General features: G+C 42.7%; 1 protein-coding gene across 1 annotated transcript; it reads right to left on the bottom strand.

Moving 5' to 3' along the window:
* Positions 1 to 2,481: 2,481 nt before the first annotated feature.
* On the bottom strand, positions 2,482 to 23,228 carry LOC128314530 (uncharacterized). The gene is made up of 4 exons (XM_053217241.1): positions 23,045 to 23,228; positions 16,516 to 16,581; positions 5,273 to 5,353; positions 2,482 to 3,411 (listed from the first exon to the last, which is right to left on the bottom strand). Exons 1-4 carry the CDS (start codon positions 23,108 to 23,110, stop codon positions 2,980 to 2,982), a joined length of 645 nt encoding a protein of 214 aa, XP_053073216.1. The 5' UTR covers positions 23,111 to 23,228; the 3' UTR covers positions 2,482 to 2,979.
* Positions 23,229 to 23,593: the final 365 nt, after the last annotated feature.

Below are 23,593 nucleotides of genomic sequence, written 5' to 3'. Positions count from 1 at the left end.
TCCTATGATTTTGAAAATGCTTTCTTCTGTCACATTTCCCTTCAAAGTCAGCAGGTCTATAACGCAAGAGAGTAAACTTATATTTCTAAATTTCATTCCTTGCTACAAGAGCTTTTGTGATGTCTAAGACTCTGAAGTATAGAGATTATTCCAAACCAGAGAAGGACCACATTAAGTCTCTCAGGCTGCTCTGTTTTTGCCCAACTGCATGGTTTTCTTCCTTTTCTCCTATTTCTTCATCCCACGCTAGCACATGCTGCGGCAACAATAGCCCCATCTGTTCAAGTATTTCCTTCTCCTTTCTTCTGGATTCTTTATTAATACACACATTTTCCCACATGAAGTACAATGTAAAAAAGTCCCAGTGGTACCATACAATTGTTATCACTAGGATTTCGATTTCTCTTTCCATTTTACAACTTTTCTTAATGTTTCTGTGTTACGTCTAGGAATATAAGATACTATATAAATATGAGAGAACTGTAAGATACTCATTCCGATACTGCAAGGTTCCCTTGTGTCTGCTTCTTTTTACCTTCTGATTTCATCTTCATGACTAGTGGTGTGCTGGAACTGTTTGTTAAATCTTTAGGGATTTTGTGAGCTGCTTTTTACACATGGCCCTTATTAATATTGAATTATAGGGGCGTGTGAAGGCTCAGTCAGTTAAGCATCTGAGTCTTTTTTTTTTTAATTCTTCTTTTAATGTTTATTTATTTTTGACAGAGAGAGACAGAGCATGAATGGAGGAGGGGCAGAGAGAGAGAGAGGGAGACACAGAATCCAAAATTAGGCTCCAGGCTCTAAGCTGTCAGCACAGAGCCCAGTGCGGGGCTCAAACTCAGGGACCGCGAGATCATGATCTGAGCCAAAGTCGGACACAAGCGACTGAGCCACCCAGATGCCCCATGCGTCTGAGTCTTGATCTCAGCTCAGGTCATGATCTCAGGGTTCATGGGATCAAGCCCCACATTGGGCTCTGTGATGTCAGCATGGAGCCTGCTTGGGATTCTCTCTTCACTCTCTGCTCCTCACCCCGCCCCCTGCCCATGCTCTGTGTCTCTCAAAAAAAATTTTTTTTAATTTAAGTTTGAATTATATACATATATGATTAAATAAACTATATTAAAAACAAAAGTAATAAGTACTCTAAACTCATCAGTCCCTAATTATTTACTATATGTTATCATATTATTATCTATGCTCTTGAGGCTATTCATTCATCATATCACCCTGTATGGAGGAAACACTGCACACGTCCTCACAATTCCATTAGTGCCACATGGCCAAACGCTACACGTCAGCTCTTCATCCCCCCAGAGAGCCAGTTGTTAATCACGCGCCAGCACACCCCTGCTCTAAGCCCACAAAATGTTGCTCGTACGAAGCTTTCACAACCGAATCCTCACTTTCATATCATTCTTTTTCCTTCCAATTTCAAGATTCACGCAGCCGGTTCATAGAAATGTTCCTATCAAGCCACATGTTCTGTCCTTTCAGCCATGTCTAAATAGGATGGCTTCAGCTTTAAGGTTAGCTGAATTTGTCTGTCAAATCCGTTAGCTTCTTCCTTTTGGGCCAGCTCTAAGTTCCTGGTTTCGTGTGCCGCACACAGGACGCCACTAACAGCTCTGAGTGAATCTCTGTCAGGTGCGCCACCATCAGATCCGGTGGTTGTGAAGCTGTTCGGTAACAGTCGCCTGCCTGGTTAGCTGTGGTATTAGTTTCTCGTGTGTGCTCAGTGTTCCGTTATCATCCCCACCAACTCACTCTCTGAAGACATTTTGTCAGTGCAGCTACCTCTGCTTGGAGGAGAATCTGATTTAACTGAGAAGAAAACTGGCGTATTTTTAAAAATCTCCTACTAGAACAGTTCCTTTCTGAGCCTTTTCCTTTAAGAATTATCCAATGAGATGGGGCGCCTGGGTGGCTCAGTCGGTTAAGCGTCCGACTTAGGCTCAGGTCATGATCTCACAGTCCGTGAGTTCCAGCCCTGTGTCGGGCTCTGTGCTGACAACTCAGGGCCTGGAGCCCACCTCAGATTCTGTGTCTGCACCTCCCCTGCTCATGCTCTGTCTCTCTCTGTCTCAAAAATAAACAAAAAACATTAAAAATTTTTTTTCAAAGAAAAAATTATCCAATAAGAATTATTCTATTTGTTACAATCTAGGGTATCTCACTCTGGAGGCCACAGCTCAAGTATTGGAAACCAATGACATCAGGATTATTTCAATAGTCTAAAGAGTACTGTAGGAATTAAAAGTGTAAATGACCAACCTTAGAATCTTTCCAGATTTGGTAGGAATAATTTGAGAACAGGAGATTGTAAATTCCTAGGGCAGGAAGAAAAAAAAAAAAAGGACAGGGAACAGGTGGCAAATTCCTATGGCTTCCCAATTTTGCCTGAAATTGTTTTTTTCATAAAAATCCTAAACCGTTCAGAAATGATTTAGGAGTTGCACCATTTGATTTTTCTTCTTTTTTTTTTTTTAACGTTTATTTATTTTTGAGACAGAGACAGAGCATGAACGGGAGAGGGTCAGAGAGAGAGGGAGACACAGAATCTGAAACAGGCTCCAGGCTCTGAACCATCAGCACAGAGCCCAACGCGGGGCTGGAACTCACGGACCGTGAGATCATGACCTGAGCCGAAGTCGGACGCCCAACCGACTGAGCCACCCAGGCTCACCATTTGATTTTTCGGTAAGAGTGAGGAATTGCCTCAGAGTCACAGAGCACGTGACAAAAGCACTTTCTCAGGGGCCGTGAAGCTTCCTTCTTGAGGAATTTCACGTCTAGAGGAGTTGGTGATTGAGGTGAATCCCGTAATAGAGCCGGGTTCCCAAGATACATCACAGGGGTGATTGCCTGGGCCCCCAGAGCGTGAACACTTCTCCCGAACGTTGCTCTCCGCACCCAGACAGCAACACAGACAGACATGGGTCCCCTGCCAAGAGAAGGGGGCACTGCCACATCGGCTTACATATCTCCTCGGGGCTCCTTAGTTGTGGGAGAGGTGGGGACACTGGTGCCGTGAAGGGCTCCGTTTGTGGGGAGACCCGCAGTCGTCAGAACTCGGGGTGTTGGAGGAAACCTGGCTGACACAGCGAAGTGGGTCCCCCGGTTTCTAGGTACAGAGGCCAGTCCCTTTGTCTGTGGTATCCTGGCCTGGGTGAAAGGTGTGGGTACAGGGCCTCTCAGAGCTGTGCTCCCCAACCAGCGAGGAGCCACCGTGGACGGATTTTGTCTAGGGGTGACGGGCACTGGCCGAAGCCGGACACTTGCCATGGGGCTGACGGCGGGTCTAATTACATCTCTTGCTCCCAAAACACTGGAAGGCCACAGAGCTGGCGGGTCAGCTGCCTTCCTGTCAAAGGCATTCTCTGGTCTCCCCTTCAAGTTTTGAATTGGCTGTAAATAGAAGCACAGAGAGGCCAGGTTAGAGAAGGCACTTCCTGACTGGAATACACAGGTGGCTCCATGTGAATCGACAGCTTTGGCCTGAAAGCTCTGAGGGTGGGGATAGGGGCAGTGCACATGTGGCCCCTGCAGCAGGCAAAATAAAGGGGGAAGCTGAGGCTGGGGTGACATATGACAGGTAGCTGTGGTTGAAACTGAGTTAAACCGGGCAACTGGTTGGGCTTTGGCCTGATTTGCCTCCATTTTGAATGTCCTCTCAGATACAAGCTTAGAGCATGGGGAGACAAGTCATGGGGGTGGGTCCGTATCAGTGTAGCCAGACCCTAAAGTATCCTGAGAGCCCTGCTCTGTCCTGGTCACTACCACCTAGCACCTGAGTAGTTCCCATGCTGGTGCTTGGACTGAACAGTTAAGACGGGCTAGATATCTTCTGTCCTGTCCTTTCATTTATTGTTTTCCTTTATTGTCAGTGTGACACAATACTAGGACATTTGCAATCAAGATATGTTTTTGGCACAACTGTGCTGTATTACACATACCCCAGGGCCCATCAATGTCCTTTCATTTGTCCTAGTGTTTTTTTTTTTTATGTTTATTTATTTTTGAGGGAGAGAGAGAGAGAGAGAGAGAGAGAGGCAGACACAGAATCCGAAGCAGGCTCCAGGCTCTGAGCTGTCCTCACAGAGCCCAACGCAGGGCTCAAACTCACGAACCGAGAGATCATGATCTGAGCCGAAGTCAGACGCTTAACTGACTGAGGCACCCAGGAGCCCCTGGCCTAGCGTTTTTGTATGTCCTTCTTGTCTCCGTTGACCTATTTCTTATCATAGGTCACATACCTGGTAGTATAGGTTAAGTGCCACACACAAATATAAGTAAAAATTTTTCTTGAGCCCATGTTCCTTTCGGTGTTGTTTCAAATTTTTATTTAAATTCTAGTTAATTAACATATAATTAACTGTGTAATATTGGTTTCACGAGTAGAAATTAGTGAGTTTAGCTCTTCACAAGTGCCCTCCTTAATGCCCATCGCCCAATTAGCCCATCCTCCTCCCCTGCCCTCCCCTCCAGCAACCCTCAGTTTGTTCTCTGTATTTAAGATTCTCTTATGGTTTGCTTTTCTCTCTCTTTTTTTCCTTCCCATATGTTCATCTGTTTTGTTTCTTAAATTCCACATATGAATGAAATCATATGGTGTTTGTCTTTCTCTGATTGACTTTGAGCCCAAGTTCTGTTAGCTGTGCTAAGGAAGTCAGTGAGCTTTTTAGGCAGGAATTAGATCCTACAAACATCCTAGTCATTATGCCCTAAGTGACTAATCTTTTTGTTGGTGGTAGGTGTTATTTTAGTCTTAGGATTTCCTTCAGGAGGATATTGGATAAAGTTTCAACTTTATATCTTTACACTTGGCCTAATTCTGAATTTTCCTACTATGACAGAGGTATTTTACATGAAAAAAAAATCTGTTCTCACTGAATCCAAAACATTTCTATTTGGGTTCAATATACAAGAGGTTCGAAGAATCTAGACACAGTCAAATTTTGCCAGCCCTTCAAAATATTACCACTGAATTAAGTTTCTGAAATTCAAATATGGACTTCTCTTATAAATTATCTGAAGCAAGTGTTTTAAACCAGGAGCAATTTTGCCCTGCAGGGCACATTTGGCAACATCTGGAGACATTGTTGGTTGTCACATGTGGGGAGGCCAGGGATGCTGCTAGACATCCTCTAGGGCACAGGACAATGGTGAAGCATCTGGCCCCAAAGTCAATAGTGTCGCTGTTGCCAAATCCCGATCCAAAGTAACTTAATTCGCTTTTTTAAGGAAAGGGAATATGCTATTGACTTACCAGCATCTGAAATATATAGTAGCTTTTCTTGTATCCACGACTGCTGTCACTGCTCTCCTCCGACAAACCAAGCACCCCTTTCTAGGAACAGAAGAATGCAGTCGTCTTAGAACCTCTTCTTCCTTTCTGTCTGTTGCTTCCTTTACAAATGGGTGCATATTGCTCCAAACTTGGAGAAGAGCTACTCAAAGTAACGACACTAAGTTAGTGGCTCTGCCAAGGTGTTCAATGTCTTGGATAAAATGGCAACACCCCCAAATAGACTTGGGGCAAGTCAAAGGTCAGAGGCTGTCTCTGTCATCACCCCTCCTTTCACTATGGCCACGGGCACCTCAGTCTTCTCATCCCAGCTCCCTTCTCTTTGGGGACCTCAGAGATAGTCCCAGGTGGTCTATAAACCTATGTGCAAAATAACCCTAGATGCTCCCCAACACACACATACATGTGCACACACACACACACACACACACACACCCTGAGGAGCAGCCATGTTTTGATTTGGATTTTTATCTTCTCCCCCCTCAACACAAGCATCTTTTCACCTGTGTATGCATATTGCCTAAGATTTCTTTTTTTGAACTTAACGGATTTCCAATTAAATCTTCAATTGGAACCCTTTGTGACATCTTGTAACATTCTACATGTTTTCAGTCCTTTACATGAATTTAAGTGGATAATGATGCCAAAAGTATCTCATGAAAACAAACCAATTTATTTATAAATAAAAAACATTGCTCTGAGTGCACCATTATCGAAGTCAGTAATTAAAACAATATGCTCTCATTTCTGATAGCAACCCTAAAAAGGTGTATAGGAAGCACAGTTGTCCTTTGTTACTCAAGCCATAACTGAGCTGCTGTGAACTGAGTATTTGCATCCCTCTAAAATTCATGTGTTGAAACCCTAATCCCTAGTGTGATAGTATTTGGAAGTGGCACCTTCAGTAGGTAATTAGGTCATGAAGGTGGCGCCCTCATGAATACAACTGATGCCCTCATAGGAAGAGACACACGGGCACTTGCTTTCTCTCTCTCTCTCTCTCTCTCTCTCTCTCTCTTTCTCTTTCTCTCTCTTGTCTGCCATGTGAGGATACAGCAAGAAGATTGTCTACAAATCAGGAAGACATTGGCAGGCACCTTGATCTTGGCCTTCCCAGGCTCCAGAACTGTTATGAGAAATAAATTCTTGTTTATTAAGCCACCAGTCTATGGTATTTTGTTATAGCGGCCATTGTAGACTAATACATGGGCTCATTAGGAAGAAGCCCCAAGATCACCTAGCAATGTCTATCCTGATCACATAAATGGGCAATAATGGAATGTATGTTCATATTTGCCATTAATCCTAGATATATAGTAGACATGTGCCTATACCTCTACCTATCATCTGTTTGGGAAGAGCAAGAATGTTTGTGGGTCGTTTTGGGGTTCTTTGGATCATTATTATGTCCCCATACCATTGATTACCAAATATACATTGAGTAAATCACTTGTACAAATTCTAAATGTCACACACGCCCCGTATTTTACCACATCTGCCCCAGAAGGGGGGAGAACCAGAGAACAATGGTGCTGAGCCCAGATGACTAAGCTGGGTGGTCATCCAGACTGACTAGGTCAGTAATTTGTTTCCACAAGGCAGACTACAGCAACACATGACTGAAATTTCTACCTTGACAAAATAATAAATTCTATATTATAGACCTCTAGGTTGCCTGTAAGTAATAGGCAAATCATGGAAACTGTGATGGTAAGTCCCAAACTTGCGCTCTGAAGCTCCTCATCAGCAAAAGAGTGAATGCTATCCTTCTAGAGGCTTAGCAAAAAACACATTGCCTAGCTCAAAAATATGCTGGAGTCTCACGTTTCATCTTAAAAATTCATGTGAATTTTGTATTTGTGCCACAATAGATTTGTTGTAATGTTAACATGTTCTAAATTACCAGTTAAATTTTTCCTCAAAAAGACATCTAGAAAACTGATTGTCTTAGAAGATGTACCATGTTTCTCTTGTGGCTTGGCCCACCTCTGAGCCACCACCCGGTCCTCTGCACACATTATGATACATGAGAAGGGTGAGTCGGTTGAACTGGGGTCCCTAAAAAGATACGTACAAGTTCTCACCCTCGGTATATGTGAATGTAACCTTATTTGGAAATAGGGCCTTTGCAGATATAACTGAGCTGAGGATCCTGAGTTGAGTTCATCATATATTTAATCCAATGAGAAGGTTTTCAGACACAGAGAAACATGGAGAAGGCCATGTGAAGATGGAGGCAGAGATGGGGACATGTTGGCACAAGCCAGCCAAGGGACTGTGGGAGCCACCAGTAGCTGGAAAGGAGCAAGGAAGGATTTTCCCTCAAGCCTTAGCAGAGAGCATAGCCCTGCCGATGCCTTGATTTCTCACTCCTGGCCTCTGAGAGAATAAATCTTTATTGTTTTAAGTCACCATCTTTGTAATTTGTTACAGCAGTCCTAGCAAAGTGATACACTCAGGACCTACAAAAATCACAATTCCACAGATAATAACACCAATATTTGAACCTGCTTTGGCCACAGGGTCAGAAGTTAACTTTAACTACTGTTCTCACACAAAGAGGCAAAGCTGCAATGAATCCTAAATCCAATGTCTGAACAGTTCTGCTGATTACCCTCCCACATACTTTGCAAAGTAGACCTTAATCTTGAGAACATCAGAGATGTTTTTGACCACAGGCAGGCCATACAAGAGTGTACAAATTTGAATGGATACCAAGAAAAATATTCTTGCCTATAAAAATTGGATAATTTGTGCTTCAGAGTACTTGGGTGTGATTTCATAACTGGCCTCAGCTGAATATTCAGCCTTGATGCTCACCTACTGTCTATTGCCACTTTGTAAAAGCATCTAGTAGTTTGTTTTAACAGTCGTGGAGATTGCCAGATGATGTATTTTCATATATTTTAAAGTAGTTTAAAACAACTCAAAGGCATAACTCATCTGGTATTGGCAAATGTGACTTGGAAAATCAGTTCAGCATATTTTTAGACCATACTAGTAGACAATTAGGTCACATCCATATGTGTAATTAGAAAAGCAGGAAAATGGGACATGTGCTAGCAGTATATGTTAAAAACTTTGAAAAGTGTTCCACAAAATGCTAGAAAAGGAAAGAACATTTTATATACGGCTGGTGAGAGAGACCTGATTGGAAAACAAAACCAAAATAACAAGAGTTTACGGTGCTGAAGGTGATATTACCGTTCTGACTTTATGAACATTGAAAACATAATGTTGGGCGCCTGGGTGGCTCAGTCACTTAAGCATCTAACTCTTGATTTTGACTCAGGTCATGATTTCATGGTTCATGAGATCAAGCCCTGCATTGAGTTCTGTTGTGGAGCCTGCCTGGGATTCTCTCTCTCTCCCTGTCTCTCCCACGCGACCCCCCCCCCCCAAAATAAATAAGTAAACTTCAAAAAAGAAAGAAAACATAATGACAATGTCACGGAATGGATTCAGAGGCCAGTTTCCTAGTGAATTTCAGTTAGGTAATCTTTCAAGTTTGGTCAGTGTGTGTGTGAGAGTAAGTAAATCTTCCTTTGAACGGGAGAAGAATGCCATGTGCCTGAAACTATCCCTCTTTCTAAAACTGCAATTAAATCCTTTTTTTTTTTTTTTAACTTCACTGTCTTTCCGGTATCCTCTGCTATAGTTCCTGTAAAGGTGTTAAGTAGAAAGAAGGAATGAGAATTAAAAGTGGCTCCACTAAGCTGGCACTTCTCAAATCACAATGTGTCTCCTACTTCAGAACATTATTTCAAAGTGGGGAAGAACTTTCACTCTGGTTATTTCTGTACTCTTGCTATACTGTTCTTCAAGCAAAAACTGTGAATTGGTAGCGACAGCCCTTGAATCATTTCATTAGCCCGATGATTTAAATGTACTGAGTGAATAAAATAGAATTTAAGTGATTTGTTCTTGTGATATCCCACGCAACTTCCTAAAGTGCTAGCCCTTGGAGCAGCGCTCGGTGGCTATAGTTTCAGATTAAAATTATATTGCTACAGCCGGGCACCGCTACAAGACTTGCAGAGCAGGGAGTTTATTTAACTCCCTGATTCAGTTTATTTAATGATAAAGCTAGAAGCAGCTAAGAATGTGTTCTTCACTGCAGAAGACATTCATTAGGAAAGTTGATGCCATCACCCCCTTTGTTTTCACTAGGCTGTTCTTGAGTGATAAGCGTCTACTAAAATAACTTTAGTGGTGATTTTGGCCTCTAACCATTAAATACAATTACAGTAGTCCCCCGTATCCACAGCTTTGCCTGCCACAGTTTTCATTACCTGCGGTCAGCCGTGGTCAGGAAGCAGATGATCCTTCTGAGGAACGGTCAGGGGTCAACAGCCCAACCCTACATGACTCACCTCACTTCGTCTCATCACGTAGACATTTTATCATCTCATCACATAGACGTGTCATCACAAGAAGAATGGTGAGTGATGTACAGTAAGATATTTTGAGAGACAGAGGAGGCCACATTCACATAACTTTTATTACATATATTGTTATAATTGTCCTCTTTTATTAGGACCCTATATATAGGATTCAGTACCGTTCACAGTTTCAGGCATCCATTGGGGGGGTCTTGGAAAGAACACTCCACAGACAAGATGGGGGAGACTACCTCAGTGTTAAAAAATAGGTTATTTAGGGGCACCTGGGTGGCCCAGTTGGTTAAACGTCCGTCTTTGGTTCAGGCCATGATCTCATAATTCATGAGTTTGAGCCCCAAGTAGGGCTCTGTGCTGACAGCTCGGAGCCTGGAGCCTGCTTTGGATTCTGTGTCTTCCTCTCTCTCTGTCCCTCCCCTGCTCACACTCTGTCTCTTTCTGTCTCTCAAAAAATAAATAAAAATGTGTAAAAAAATTAAAAAATAAGTTAGTTGTTAGTAATTAAACTATTAAAAAGTTATGAAGTAAAATCACCCAACTACACTTCTGGCATGCCTGCAGACATAGGATACTGTGGAAGGATCTCTGAGAGAGAGATTTTAAGGATACATGTCAGAATTTAATTTAAATCACAATATTATTTTCTGTTTTCTGAAGAAACACACCACTAGGAGGTAACAAAAATGCATAGATAAAGGTCTGGATGGAAGTGTCCCAACGTATGGTGATATGGATAGTTTTTATCTTCTTTAGACTTTTTTATTTCTGATTTTTCTTTTCTTTAATGTTTATTTATTTTTGAGAGAGAGAATGAGAAAGACAGTGTGAGGGGGGAGGGGCAGAGAGAGAGGGAGACAGAGGATCTGAAGAGGGAGCAGAGGATCTGGGCTCGAACTCACGAACCGAACCATGAGATCATGACCTGAGTTGAAGTTGGACGCTTAACCGACTGAGCCACCCAGGCGTCCCTATTTCTGATTTTTCTGCCATAAGTATGTAGAGCCTTTATAATCAGGAAAAGTTTTTAATTTTATTTTATTATTTTTAGAAAAAATTACTTCTTAAAAGAGTTTAACTTTAAACACTTTCCTTCTTCCTCCCATTCAATAGGTCAGAGAACAGGTCACATGCACAGATATATATCATGGATATGTATATATACATATTTATACATATAATTAAATTGTTTAGTAAAGCACCACTACAGTGTGGAATAAAATTAATAATTAGTTCCTCTATAAACCAATTTTAAGGAAAAAAAAATGAATTAAAATAATGATAGGCGGGGAAGGGGAAGGATTTATAGAGAAAGTAAGTCTCCTTCTCACCCCTTCCCCCAGAACTCTAGTTTTCCAGCAAACCTGTTTTTATTTCTGCTTTGTATACATATATACGTATACATATGTACATATACATATATACATAATATATATGTACATAATAGATGTACATAATATATGTACATAATAGATGTACGTATATACGTATACATATATACGTACATATGTACATATATTTATATAAATTTCAAACCATTCTTTGTCCTTACTCCTACAGTCTAAGATATAATCGTTATTAACATTTTGCTACATATCATTTCAATCTGTTTCTGCATCCATACTATAGATTATAGCATTTTTGTTTTTTTTTAATGCAAATGAGGTTATACTATAGATATTGTTCTGCCACTTACCTTTTCTCGTTGGGCGATGTATCACAGACAGTTTTCCCTGGCGGTATCTACTGTGTGACATTCCACTGTATGCTTGAATCAAAATGTATTGAGATTTCCCTGTTGGTGGATATTTAGACTGTTTTTTGCCATAATAAGTAATTCTCTAGTGAATATCATAATCATTATTTTAAAAATAGAAAAACAAACATAAGATGTTTGGGGCCGCCTGGGTGGCTCAGTCAGTTGAGCATCTGATTTCGGCTCAGCTCATGACCTCACGGTTCACGAGTTCCAGCCCCACATTGGGCTTGCTGCTGTCCCCCTCCTTTCTGCCCCACCCCTGCTCACACTCTTTCTCTCAAAAATAAACATTTTTTTAAAAAAACACCTATCTCTGCACTCAGGAAATGAAGCAATCATAAATGACTTATCTAGATTACAGATTCTTTTTCTAAAAATTTATTTATTTAGGTAATCTCTACACCCAATGTGGGGCTCAAACTCAACCACGAGATCAAGAGTGGCAGGCTCTTCTGACTGAGCCAGCTGAGTGCCCCAGTTTATAGGCTCTTATAAGCACCAATATTTAGATTTTTTAATGTGTTTGGAATTGTCTGTAAGGAAGGCACACTTCCAGGCTATCTTAACTAGAGCATATTAAGCACAATTTGCATTTTATTGATAACTTAGGGCCTCTGTAAATACCATCCATACACTGCAATCCTGTGATGGCCCCACGAGGGGGTTCAGGGTTGGGTCCATGTTCCCCTGCCCTCGGTGACGTAAAGATGAAGTTCAAAGTCAAACAACGTGTTGGTTTGTGATAGTAGAGGAAGGTGGGGAGAGGGGTTGTCACTGTGCGTCACATTCTGTGTTTTGCATCTCTTTGGTCTCCTGAGAGTCAGCAGCTCTGGTGAAGGATTGACCCAGAAATTTATGGGACATAATTGATGAACTCCCTAAGGCAAGTCCCAGTGTCCAAACGGAACACGTCCATGAAGGGGTTACTTGATTAAGAAGAGTGAAGAAAATGAATATTGGATTTGACAGGCTGTTGGCAGACAGGTTTCTTAAAACATCAAAGCTCTGGGAGACAGACAGTTGGTTATAGCTAAAAGGCCAAAAAATCAGTTGCTGGTAGCAGAAATATGGGAAATATAATTTCCAAGCTCCTTTTGGACTCTAATATTCTATGAGGCTATGATTGCATTTTCACTGAGGGGTCCCAGTTGTGAGCACAGGCAATCAAGACCCCAAAGCTGTTTCTTCTAGGAACATAGTGGTGGTTAGAAGCAATTTAAAAGCAGCAAAGAAGGTGCCTGTGTATTGAGGGGAGAAGACAATGAAGCAAAAGTACAAACCAGGAGAAACCACGTAATTACAATAGCTCTTTTTCTCAGAGGAAATCATGCAACTAGATACTACAAACGCTTCATATTTGGTGCCATAGATTAAAGCAGAATAGGATGCCATTCCAAATAGTTATGAGTCTTAAAAAGGAAAGGAAACAGTACAAGGACATATACAATACATACCAATAATTTATCTTTTACTTCATAAATATAAAAGGCCCGTTAGATATAAATGGCAAAAGAATATAGATATTGCAGGCAGTTTGTGTGAAGAACAAGAAAGTGGGAAGACATTTCAACGGAGAACGACATCATTGAAATCTGCTCTTTTCTGAGTTCGCTGATGTTCTAGGAGGGCGAAGGCCACAATATTTAATACATTGTCATTACCCTGATGTCTAGCGTCCCAGGAAAGCCATCAGCAGTGGAGGCTCCATCCCACACCCCCCCCCCCACACTGCTGCTTCTCGTTTCTCTCTCCCTCAATTCCTTTCTTTCTCCCTTGCTTCCTTTCTCCCTCCTCTTCCTCACAAGTCAGAATGAGAGAAATCTCATGCAAAAACTCCATCTGCCAGGCTGCTCTAAGATACTCCACTTTTGACATTTAAAGAGAGTGAGGAAGCCAATTTTACGACGCTACCCAGAATGTTAGCTGGAGGCCAGGAAACCAGCACTTGATCTGTCAGCTGAGACAGTGAGAGGGGTATTGAGATGAACATTTCTGTATGTTTCACATGTAGGGAAGTGGACAGCAGCTGGCTTTGCATAGGGCAGCAGTCCTGAATCCCAGAGGTCCGTGGAGTTCTAGGGGGTCTGCTTGAGGTTTTATGCAAAATGTACATGTGGGGGGTTTTACAGATTCCCAAAGGGGTACAATGACCAAAAGAGGTAAAGACTGTGGCATGGAGTGTGTCAGATAGCCCTGGTGCCTCACCGCATCCTTAGACCCTATGTGGTGTCCCCAAAGCACTTCCTGTTGACTCTTCTGGTATGACTAGAATGAAGTGCCAGGTTCAGCTTTGACAATAACAAGGGTTTAGGGAGTGAATCCATGAAACAGGAAATACTGAGCTATCCGTTCCAACTTTCCCGCTATTTAACTCTTGTATCTTCATGTATCAGAAACAGGAGAGGGATCTGTGTTTTATTATACTATGTACCGTACATATTTTTTAAAAGTTTATTTGTTTATTCTGAAAGAGAGAGAATCCATGCGAGCGAGTGGGGGAAGGGCAGAAAGAGAGGGAGAGAGAGAATCCCAAGCAGACCCCATGCTCTCAGTGCAAAGCTTGACTCCGGGGCTCAATCCCATGAACCAGAAATCATGACCTGAGCTGAAATCAAGGGTCAGATTTTTACATGACTGAGCCACTCAGGCACCCCTGTCATATTTCTAAAAAAGAGAATATAATCATGTTTTTTTTTGTACAAACATGGAAGGAACAAGTGTAAAGAATTATATTTAACTCATTAATTAATATGGGAACTGGAAAGATATTACAACAGTTTAAGAAGTCAACACAAAGGACCCAACATCTATACTCAGAAACAGAATGTGGAAATGAATTTACGAATAGTGCAAAACTGGCAAAACTGGTCAATTTCCACCAGGTGATAACCAGTTGCATCTCACCAGACAAGTGGCACTTAAAAAAATTTTTTTTATGTTTATTTATTTTGAGAGAGAGAGAGAGAGAGCAAGCAGGGGGAGGCAGAGAGAGAAAGTTAGAGAAATCCCAAGCTCTGACAGTGTGGAGCCCAATGTGGAGCTCAAACCCACGAACCGCGAGATCATGACCTGAGCTGAAACCAAGAGTCAGACACTCAACCGACTGAGCCACCCAGGCACTCCTGCATTTCTGTACATGGGATTTAATTACATTACTATCAGTTTTGTACAAGTCAGCTTCTGTTTCTCCAGAGTGCTCAAATAGTCAAAGACAAAGGTAGAGACAACCACGTCAATGCACTAAGTACCCAGAGAACTCCCAGACTGCAAAGTCTTTCACAATTTTTCTTTATGGTGCCTTTGTTCTTAGGATGTTTTCTTTGAGACGAGCTTTATGTGCTAATGGCTACCAATTCAGTGTGATCTGGGGGCACTGAGAAGACCCTTTTTAATCACCCAATTCTTAGCCTACCTGCATGCAAGGTACCTGAAATTCCACCCTGGGAGCTTTGGTCTTTGAATGGGCCTTGATTTATGCTACTCAGAATCCCCACAGAGAGCAATATTTATCAGGGGCCCTGGACATGCATTAGAGCACTTTCATGGGTCTTAACATGTTTGACTCTCATAACAACCTTTTTATAAGTGATGAGACTTGGAGGCTTATTCAAGGTGACACAGACCTAGTGCATGATGAGTGACACTTGGGGACTTGCACTCAGTTCTTCTGGTTTCAGAAAATGTCCAATCCTGCTGTGATAATGGGCCTTAAATGGCCAGTGCTTCTGGGAGTGGATCTACTGAGGGCAGACAGAGGCACTGGAAGAGGATTCATACTTGCTCACAAAGTCCTTGGACACAAGCATTGAAAATGGAAAGTTCAGTCAGCATTCATGCCTCCCATATTTGCTGAGCACCTACCTTGTGTCAGGCACTGGGGTCATAGCACTGAACAAGGCAAATAGAGTCCCTGTGCTTGGGGAATTAAGCTCTAGTAGGGAAGACAAACAACAAACAGCCAAATGCACTACGAATTATTCAGTCAGGGCTTCCACAAAGACCTGCAAGAAGTGGCCTGGGCATATCCGGATGCTGTGACTTTAGGTGAGCTTGGGGAAGGAGGGGCAGGGAAGGATTATTTAAATTCTGATGTCAGGAATGACCAGCAATTAAGGGGGGCGGTCCTCTATGGCGGAGAGGAAAAAAATACTTCAGGCAGAGGGAACAACATGTTGAAGACTCTAAATCGGAGTCTCCCTCTGTGTCTATGGTCTTTCTCCTCTGCATCTTAACACAAAAATTTAAACTTAAATATCTTCCTAGGTAGAATGTACCGTGGAGACATTCTTGAACAGAAGGGCTTTTTTCCCTCATCCAATTTAGACTCCCTCTCTCCCCACCTTAAGAGGAAATCAGTAACTTCAACATCATTTCTGAAAATATACTGATTCCTAAGTTATATTTAGTCACCCTCACTTTACCAAAAACAAATGTAGATCCTTTCTTGAAAGAGGGAATGGATGTTGTCAATGCAAAATGAACAAACCCTTTTAGAATCTCTAAAAGTTAAGAAAGAGACTTTTTTTCGAGTGTGGGGAGCACCCCCTTCGCAAGGAAGTGTTCCAGAGAATGAACGTTTTTTACAGAGGTAACTTTTTTACATCTTGTCGAAGCTCAAAAGATTATAGATTAGCATGTAGGCAGGAATCACAAATTTTATCATAAAGGAATGCAGAGATAGGAGCACTGATCAATATCTCAAGGATGAAATGGTTTCCTTTAGGCTACTCATTCACAAAGCAGATGTATAATGCATGTGTGGTGGGCCATCAGTCAGGCTTTTGTTTGAACAACTTGATATACAGTCATGTTGACTTAGAAAGAAATCTAAAATGGCTTCCTTGTATATCAGATCTTCAGAGAGTTTTTCTCTCATCAATATAAAAAGGCATAAGAATGGGGAAAACCATTGCCAAGGTTAATTTTATGTCCAGAGTATCAGCATCTGGATGCCATGTAGACCTAGCCATGCATGACTTTGGATTCCTGTCGGTAAATTTAGAAGCCCTGGAAAGGGAAGAAATGGGAAAACCACAGTGGCTACTCACTGTCTGAAATGCAAGCACTCCATGGAGAAAGACCAGAAGACTCACACACTGGGCCATGGTGAGGCGCTGAAACGCAAGAGGAACTTTTACTCATACAGATAAACACGGGTATGTGCCTACATCGATGATGTCTCACCAGTCTTTATTGAACATCAGCTGTGTACCATGGAAGCAGTAAAGCAAACAGGTCACAGAGCAGGCTGAGTTTCAAATCCGACTTTGACACTTGCTAGCTGTGAGACGTAGGCAAATTATTTGACCTCTTGGTACATTTCCCAGAAAATGGGGGTAACGTTAAAAGCTATTTCAAGACTGGTTATGAGGGACACCTGGGTGGCTCAGTCAGTTGAGTGTCCGACTTCCGCTCAGGTCATGATCTCGCTGTCCGTGCATTCAAGCCCTGCGAAAGGCTCTGCTGACAGCTCAGAGCCTGGAGCCTGCTTCGGATTCTGTGTCTCCCTCTCTCTCTCTGCCCCTCCCCCACTCATGCTCTGTCTCGCTGTCAAAACTAAATAAGCATTTAAAAAAATTTTAAAAAAAAGAGTGGTTATGAAAGGTGAATGAGTGTATACGAAGCACTTAAAATAGTTCATGGAATACTGGTGGCCCTCTATGTTTTTAGCTTTTACTGTTACCACCACGCTATGAGCTGGGCACCAAACAGATACAGAGATAGGTAGAATGAAGGCCTGGTTGTCAAGGAATTCATAGTCTATTAAAGAGATTAAATAAAAAGAATAGATTTCTGCTTCCACTGCTTACTGCCTTATTCCTTACTCAGTGGTTACTCATTAAATATTTGCTGAGAGAGGGGTGCCTGAGTGATTAAGTGTCCATCTTTAGCTCAGGTCATGATCTCAGGGTTCATGAGTTTGAGCCCCGCATCGAGGCCTCTGCTGTGAGCACAGAGCCTGCTTCAGATATTCTGTCCCCCTCTCTCTCTGCCCATCCCCTGGCCCCGCCCATGTGTGCACACTCTTTTTCAAAAATAAATCCCTTAAAAATTATATATATATATATATATATGCTGAGAGAATCCATAAACTGGATACAACTCAGAATGAACTTGAACAGTGCCTTGCACAATTGTCTAGGTCAGAAGATGGAACTTTCAAAAGCAAAAATATACCTAAAGCAGAAATACCTAATGTTTGTGTGGGTCCTAGAAAATCAGGTTCTGGTTAACTTGACGCCACCAAGATCCTGGCTCCTTCTTGACCTGCACCACCCCAGCCCCACCACAGGCAGGAAGCACATTTCATCTGCCACCCACAGAGGCCCTTCAGGTATTTCCCAGGGATCCTGATTCAGCGGGGCAGTAGGTGACTTTACAGCCTCCCACGGGAACCGCTGGAGACCCACTGAGCCCTGTGAGTCAGCGAGCCTGGTTCCCAGAAGGGGGAGAAAAGGGAGGACAGCTCCCCAGCTGGATTTGTCCTTTCCCTGGGCTTATTTCCTGGTGTGGGGAAGACACTGCGCATCGCTCCTTCGGAAGCGAGAACCATCTGAAGAGCTTTCATGTGCATATTTGCTGACTATTGAAGGGTACCAAAATATGCCGCCCCAAAATATGCTTCTATGGCATCTGAATTATTTTGAGCTAAGGCCATTCATTGAGAACGAGCAGATGCAAGAAAAATTCTAAAACAGGGCGTAAGTTTTCCTTCCGTCAAGGAAATTTCCATTGGTGAAAGAGGTCTCCCTCTCCAGGAAAAGGAGAATTCTTAACAACTCTTACTGACTAGAAGGCACTGACTTGAATCTGCATAATAAATCTTACTAAACAACGCTTATTACCATACTTTCCCTGGTCACCTTCCCATAATTTGCCTCCCCTGGCGAAGCCCCAAAACCCTTTTCCTTTGTTTTAGCCTGAGATACTATATGAGCCCAAATTCTAACCACCTCTTAGTTTGACTCATTGCTGGGGACTCCCCTGTGTGCACGCACAATGCACGTTAATAAACTTGTGTTTGTCCTTCTCTCGCTAATGTCTCTTTGCCAAGTCTAATTTATAGGACCTCACCCCTGCACTATCTCTTGCCTACCCATCTCTCCAAATCCTTTATTGAGAGGTCTCTATACTCCAGGCCCTGTGTAGAGTGCTCTCTACACATCATTCCATTTGATCCTCACGGTTACTGTACCTGGTGGGTATTTCATGCCTATTTTATAGATGAGGAAATCGAGGGTTAGAAAGGTTAATCACTTCCTCAGGGTCATACCAAGGTAGGTGGTAGAGCCAGGGTTTGAATGTCTGACTCCATTTGATTCTTTTACAGATATAATTATAATTTTATTTTGCTTATTGATTTTTCTTTTAGAGAGAGCGAGCGAGCACATGGTGGGAAGGGGGGTAGGGAGAAGGAAAGTGAGAGAATCTTAAGGAGTCTCGGCACCCAGGGCAGAGCCTGATGCAGGGCTCAATCTTCAACCCTGAGATCATGACCTGAGCTGAAATCAAGAGTCAGACACTTAACCAGCTAAGCCACCCAGGCACCCCATCCACTTGCTTCTTTCTGAGTGACACAGGTCTCCCAGCATCTGTTTCTAACTCAGTCCTTTGGAGTCAGAAAAGGTAATGGGTATGTGTAAATATTTTACCATTTACAGGGTGCTTTCTTGAAATAGCCTGTGCAGTGGTTCTCAGGTACAGCCAGGCCAAATTCGACTTTGATTTATTTGGAACTTGCCCAGGAGTTGCCCATCATCTTGGACCATCATATCACCAATGGCCGCACTTCCCGTCATTTGCGTTTGTGCCTGTTGTATTCATGATCTGCCTGGAAGCACAAGGAGCTGACAAATACTGTGTCTTCTAACAGAGTCATGCCTGAGCGTCTATATATTGAGATGTCTATTATTCCATAATACCTCACCCTCTCTTTTGTTCTGCTTTATAGTATAGTCAGAGCATTAAATTAGTTTTTTGAAGGTAAGCATATGGACAGATGGTTTTTATTTATGCATTTCATTACTGGAAACTCACCTGAGCATTATAAAATATTTGTGCTTAAAAGGAGCATAGGATTTGATAAGCCTGGAAGAAAAAGGGAAACCAAGCTAAAGAGAATCTGGGAGCTAAAAAGACTGCAGTGCTATCTGGACTTTCTGTTCTGGAGGTGGGTCTTTCTCCTAAGCATCTCCTCCTCCAGGGGCATCTCTGCTGATTCCCACTTTAGAGACCGAAGCAGAGGAAGAACCAGGATGGGTATTCGCCCCGTGACAGCAGCGAGTCCTGGGCAAGTGTCCTGAGGAGGGAATATGGCTCTTTGGCCACCAAAGAACGAGAAGGGAGAAAATGAGGAGCAAAGAGACGTGCTGAGAAAAGGCAGCAGTTGAGAGAGGCAGGAAATACCTGGTAGGCCCAGGGGGGCAGAGGAAGCCTAATGCTCTGTACAGGGGACTGGATATAATGGGGGCAGAAACACACATAGGCACCTAGGCTGGTTCCAGGTCATTTGCTGCCAAGTCTGAGGCCACTGGTGAATGTTGTCCTGGTTAAGGTCAGTGTGGATCCAAGTGCAGAGCTTGGCTTCCACGAAATAAAGTATCTGTTTGCTCCCACCTCCCTGGTAATAATAGCTACTAAGGGGCACCTGGGTGGCTTAGTCAGTTGAGCGTCAGACTTGGTTTCGGTTCAGGTCATGATCTCACAGTTGTGAGTCTGAGCCCCACATCAGGTTCTGCCCTGACAGTGCAGAGCCTGCTTGGGATTCTCTTTCTCCCTCTCTCTGCCCCTCCCCTGTCCGCTCTTATTCTGTCTCTCAAAATAAATAAACTTGAGATAAATAATAAAAGTAGCTAATACTAAAAATAACTTACACTGTATCTCACACTTGCCATGCTGCAGACACTGTTCCAAGTTCTTTAACTGTATTTGTTCCCTCTTCACAGCAGCGCCCGGAGGTAGGAACTATTTCCATTTCTATTTTACAGATGAGGAAACTGAGGCACAGCGAAGTTAAATAATCTGGCCAAAGTCCTAGCTATGAAATGAAGATCAGGATTCCCACCCAAGTTCTTAGGCTTCTATGGACTGTGTTGTGCTCCCCTAAAATTCATATGTTGAAGCCTTACCCCTCCATGTGATAATATTTACAGGTGGGTCTTTGGGAGATCATTTGATTTTGATGAGGTCTTAAGGGTGGGGTCCTCATGATAAGATTAATGCCTTATAAGAAGAGACTGGAGAGCTTGCTTGCTCTTGCTTTCTCTCTGCCATGTGAAGATACAAGGAAGAGGCACCCTGGTCTCAAATTTCCCAGCCTCCAGACCCGTGAGATAAAAGGCTGCTGTTTAATTTTTTTTAATGCTTATTTTATTTTATTTTTTTGAGAGAGGGCAGGGGGAGCGGCTGAGAGAGAGAGAGAGGGAGACACAGAATCTGAAGCAGGCTCAGGGCTCCGAGCTGTCAGCACAGAGCCGGATGCGGGGCTTGAACTCACAAATGGAGAGATGATGTCCTGAGCCGCAGTCAGGCGCTTAAGGGACTGAACCACCCAGGCGCCCCTAAATGGCTGTTGTTTAATCCACCCAGCCAATGGTATTGTGCTATAGGAGCCCATGCTAAGACACAGGGACTCCATACTGCTCCCAAGGCTCCCTGAAGGCCCCTTGGTTCTGTGTGTGGCACACAGTTCCAGGTGTTGGGACACCTCCACGCTTGGGAGCCAGTGTTCTGTCATGGACAATGACACTACTTTCACTTTCCTATGAGGTCAAGGTTCTTCCTCTTGCACACTCCTGACCAGCACTCCCCATATTGGGCCATTCCCCACCCACCATTCAGTCACCTGTATTGAGGAGGGATAGCTGGACTGACTCTTTATAAACAGATTAAACTACCACTCTGTAGTACTGTCTCAGAAATATTAACCTCCAAAGATTACCTCTCCATCTCTCCCTATTATATAGTGTCTGATATTCCACCTTTTCAGAGTCATTCCTTTGGCTTAAATTACTGCCTCTCCTAATCAATTCAATTCAATAACCATTCATTGAGCACTGTGCAAGATGGCCAGGACAAACAGATGAAAAATATTATCTTTTATAGTGAACGCTTATCAGGCCTGACGATTATACTGGTCCCTCTGAAGAAAAAGCAGCCTGGCTGGTATGGCCACATTATAAGGGACCAGCTCAGAATGCTCTGTATCAGGGGAGAATTAAGCACTCATGTTTGGTCAGGGACAACAGGAAGTGAAACTAGGTCTGCCTGGAGAGATAACAGAGAGAATATATTCCCTGGGTCCCCACATCTAGAGAACTACCAGAATTCTAGAGATTTCCCCCAGAAATCTAGAGAACCACCTAGTTAGGCTAAGTGAGGAGGTATGTCATGATAATATGATTTTTAAAAAATAATAAAATAATAACAATGAAACAAATCCTTACTAAACTCATTACAGACGAAGCAGTGCACTGTCTCATTTGATCCGTGCAACAGTGCTACAAAATAGGTTTTAAAAACCAGTAAATGTTTAAATAAGTAACTGGTAAATGTTTAAATTACCTGTCTTAATTTTTTTAAAAAAGCTTGGCTGGGATGACTTTAGCAACGCTACAGTAAACAATCTGAGTAAGATTTCCTTTCCATCCAATAGATCCTAATTTTTAAAACAGATCTTACAGGCATATGACTGTTTTTGTTTTCTTCAGCTCTCCCATTAAACTACACGTTCCTCTCGAGTCCAACAAAGGGAAAAACATACATTATGACTACAGTCTTATCATTTCAAGTTTGAGACAACAAAGAAACCTAAGGAAAAATGTTTCCTAGCTATAAACATTGCTGATTCTGTCTCTGCTTTTTCCCTTCAGCAAAACTGCTTAGGGGTAGACCATTAGGGAGAAAGCACTAGAAGCCTAGCAGGAATTCATTAACAGAGTTGTTTACCTCAGGTCTCTGGTGATTGTTTGTTTTCCCATACGTATAATGTATAAAAAAAAGTTTTGGGGCACCTGGGTGGCTCAGTCGGTTAAGCATCTGACTTTGGCTCAGGTCATGATCTCGTGGTTTGTGAGTTCAAGCCCCGTGTCCGGCTCTGTGCTGACAGCTCGGAGCCTGGAGCCTGCTTCGGATTCTGTGTCTCCTTCTCTCTCTGCCCTTCCCCAACTTGTGCTCTGTCTCTCTTTGTCCCTCAAAAAATAAATAAGTGTAAAAAAATTTAAAAAAAGTTTTTAGCATGTCCCATAGATGCATATATAAATAACATTTATTTATCATTTAATTATTTATCATTTGTAAGCATGCTCTGCTGCATTATACTATGGACATTCTAGAACTCACTAAAAACAAGTTTTAAAGTATGGGATTTAAAATGTAAAACTCCTGAAATCTTGTTCTGTTCTAACGGGCTTGTTGTCCACTCCCAGGATGCTAACACCACTTTACCCTAGTGACCATTTCATGCCACAACCACCAGCAATAGCTTCAGCTGCACCTAATGCCTGAGGGTTCATGATACCCAGAATGAATCAATAAATCAGAGGGTGGACGCCTCCCTGCAGACCCTTCAGGGCTTACCTGCTGCCACCGGAGTGTTCTAAGACAAGCAGAAGATTCGATCAGGAGGCGATACCTACGAGGCATGCCCTTAACCCCACGGAATGCTCCTGGTAAGGAATTCCGTGGTTATGTGTGCTTTCCGTGCAGGAGGCCTTATAAAACATGTCAGAGAGGGCGCAACAGTCTGTTTTCAGGATGTGTTTGTGAGAGAATCGCTTACCCCTGGCTTTGCAGCCAACCGCATTGCCCTTCGTGGCACATAATTACACCGAGGCTGGAGGGGAGTGTGTACTTCTGGAGCCGGGCGGGGCCAGGGCCTGTGGCATACATATCGGGGGGTGAATTCCTGACTACCAGAGAACCCCTGAAACAACCAGAACCAATCCTGTAGACGAGACAACATTTGAAACGCTGTGTGTGTCGGTTTTAGTTTTTTCAGTCGACTGATTGAAAACTTGTGATTGTTGTCACAGAAAAATATAAGGCAGACGTCTAGTTCTAATTAAGAACCTAAGTGATGCCACATCTTCTGTGCTGGCCTTTGTCTCAGACACTATTTTGTTATTC

Source organism: Acinonyx jubatus, chromosome B1, assembly GCF_027475565.1.
Source record: "Acinonyx jubatus isolate Ajub_Pintada_27869175 chromosome B1, VMU_Ajub_asm_v1.0, whole genome shotgun sequence".
Lineage (NCBI taxonomy): Eukaryota > Metazoa > Chordata > Mammalia > Carnivora > Felidae > Acinonyx > Acinonyx jubatus.
Note: the sequence above shows the minus strand (reverse complement) of the source record. Positions and strands in the feature narration are given on the sequence as shown.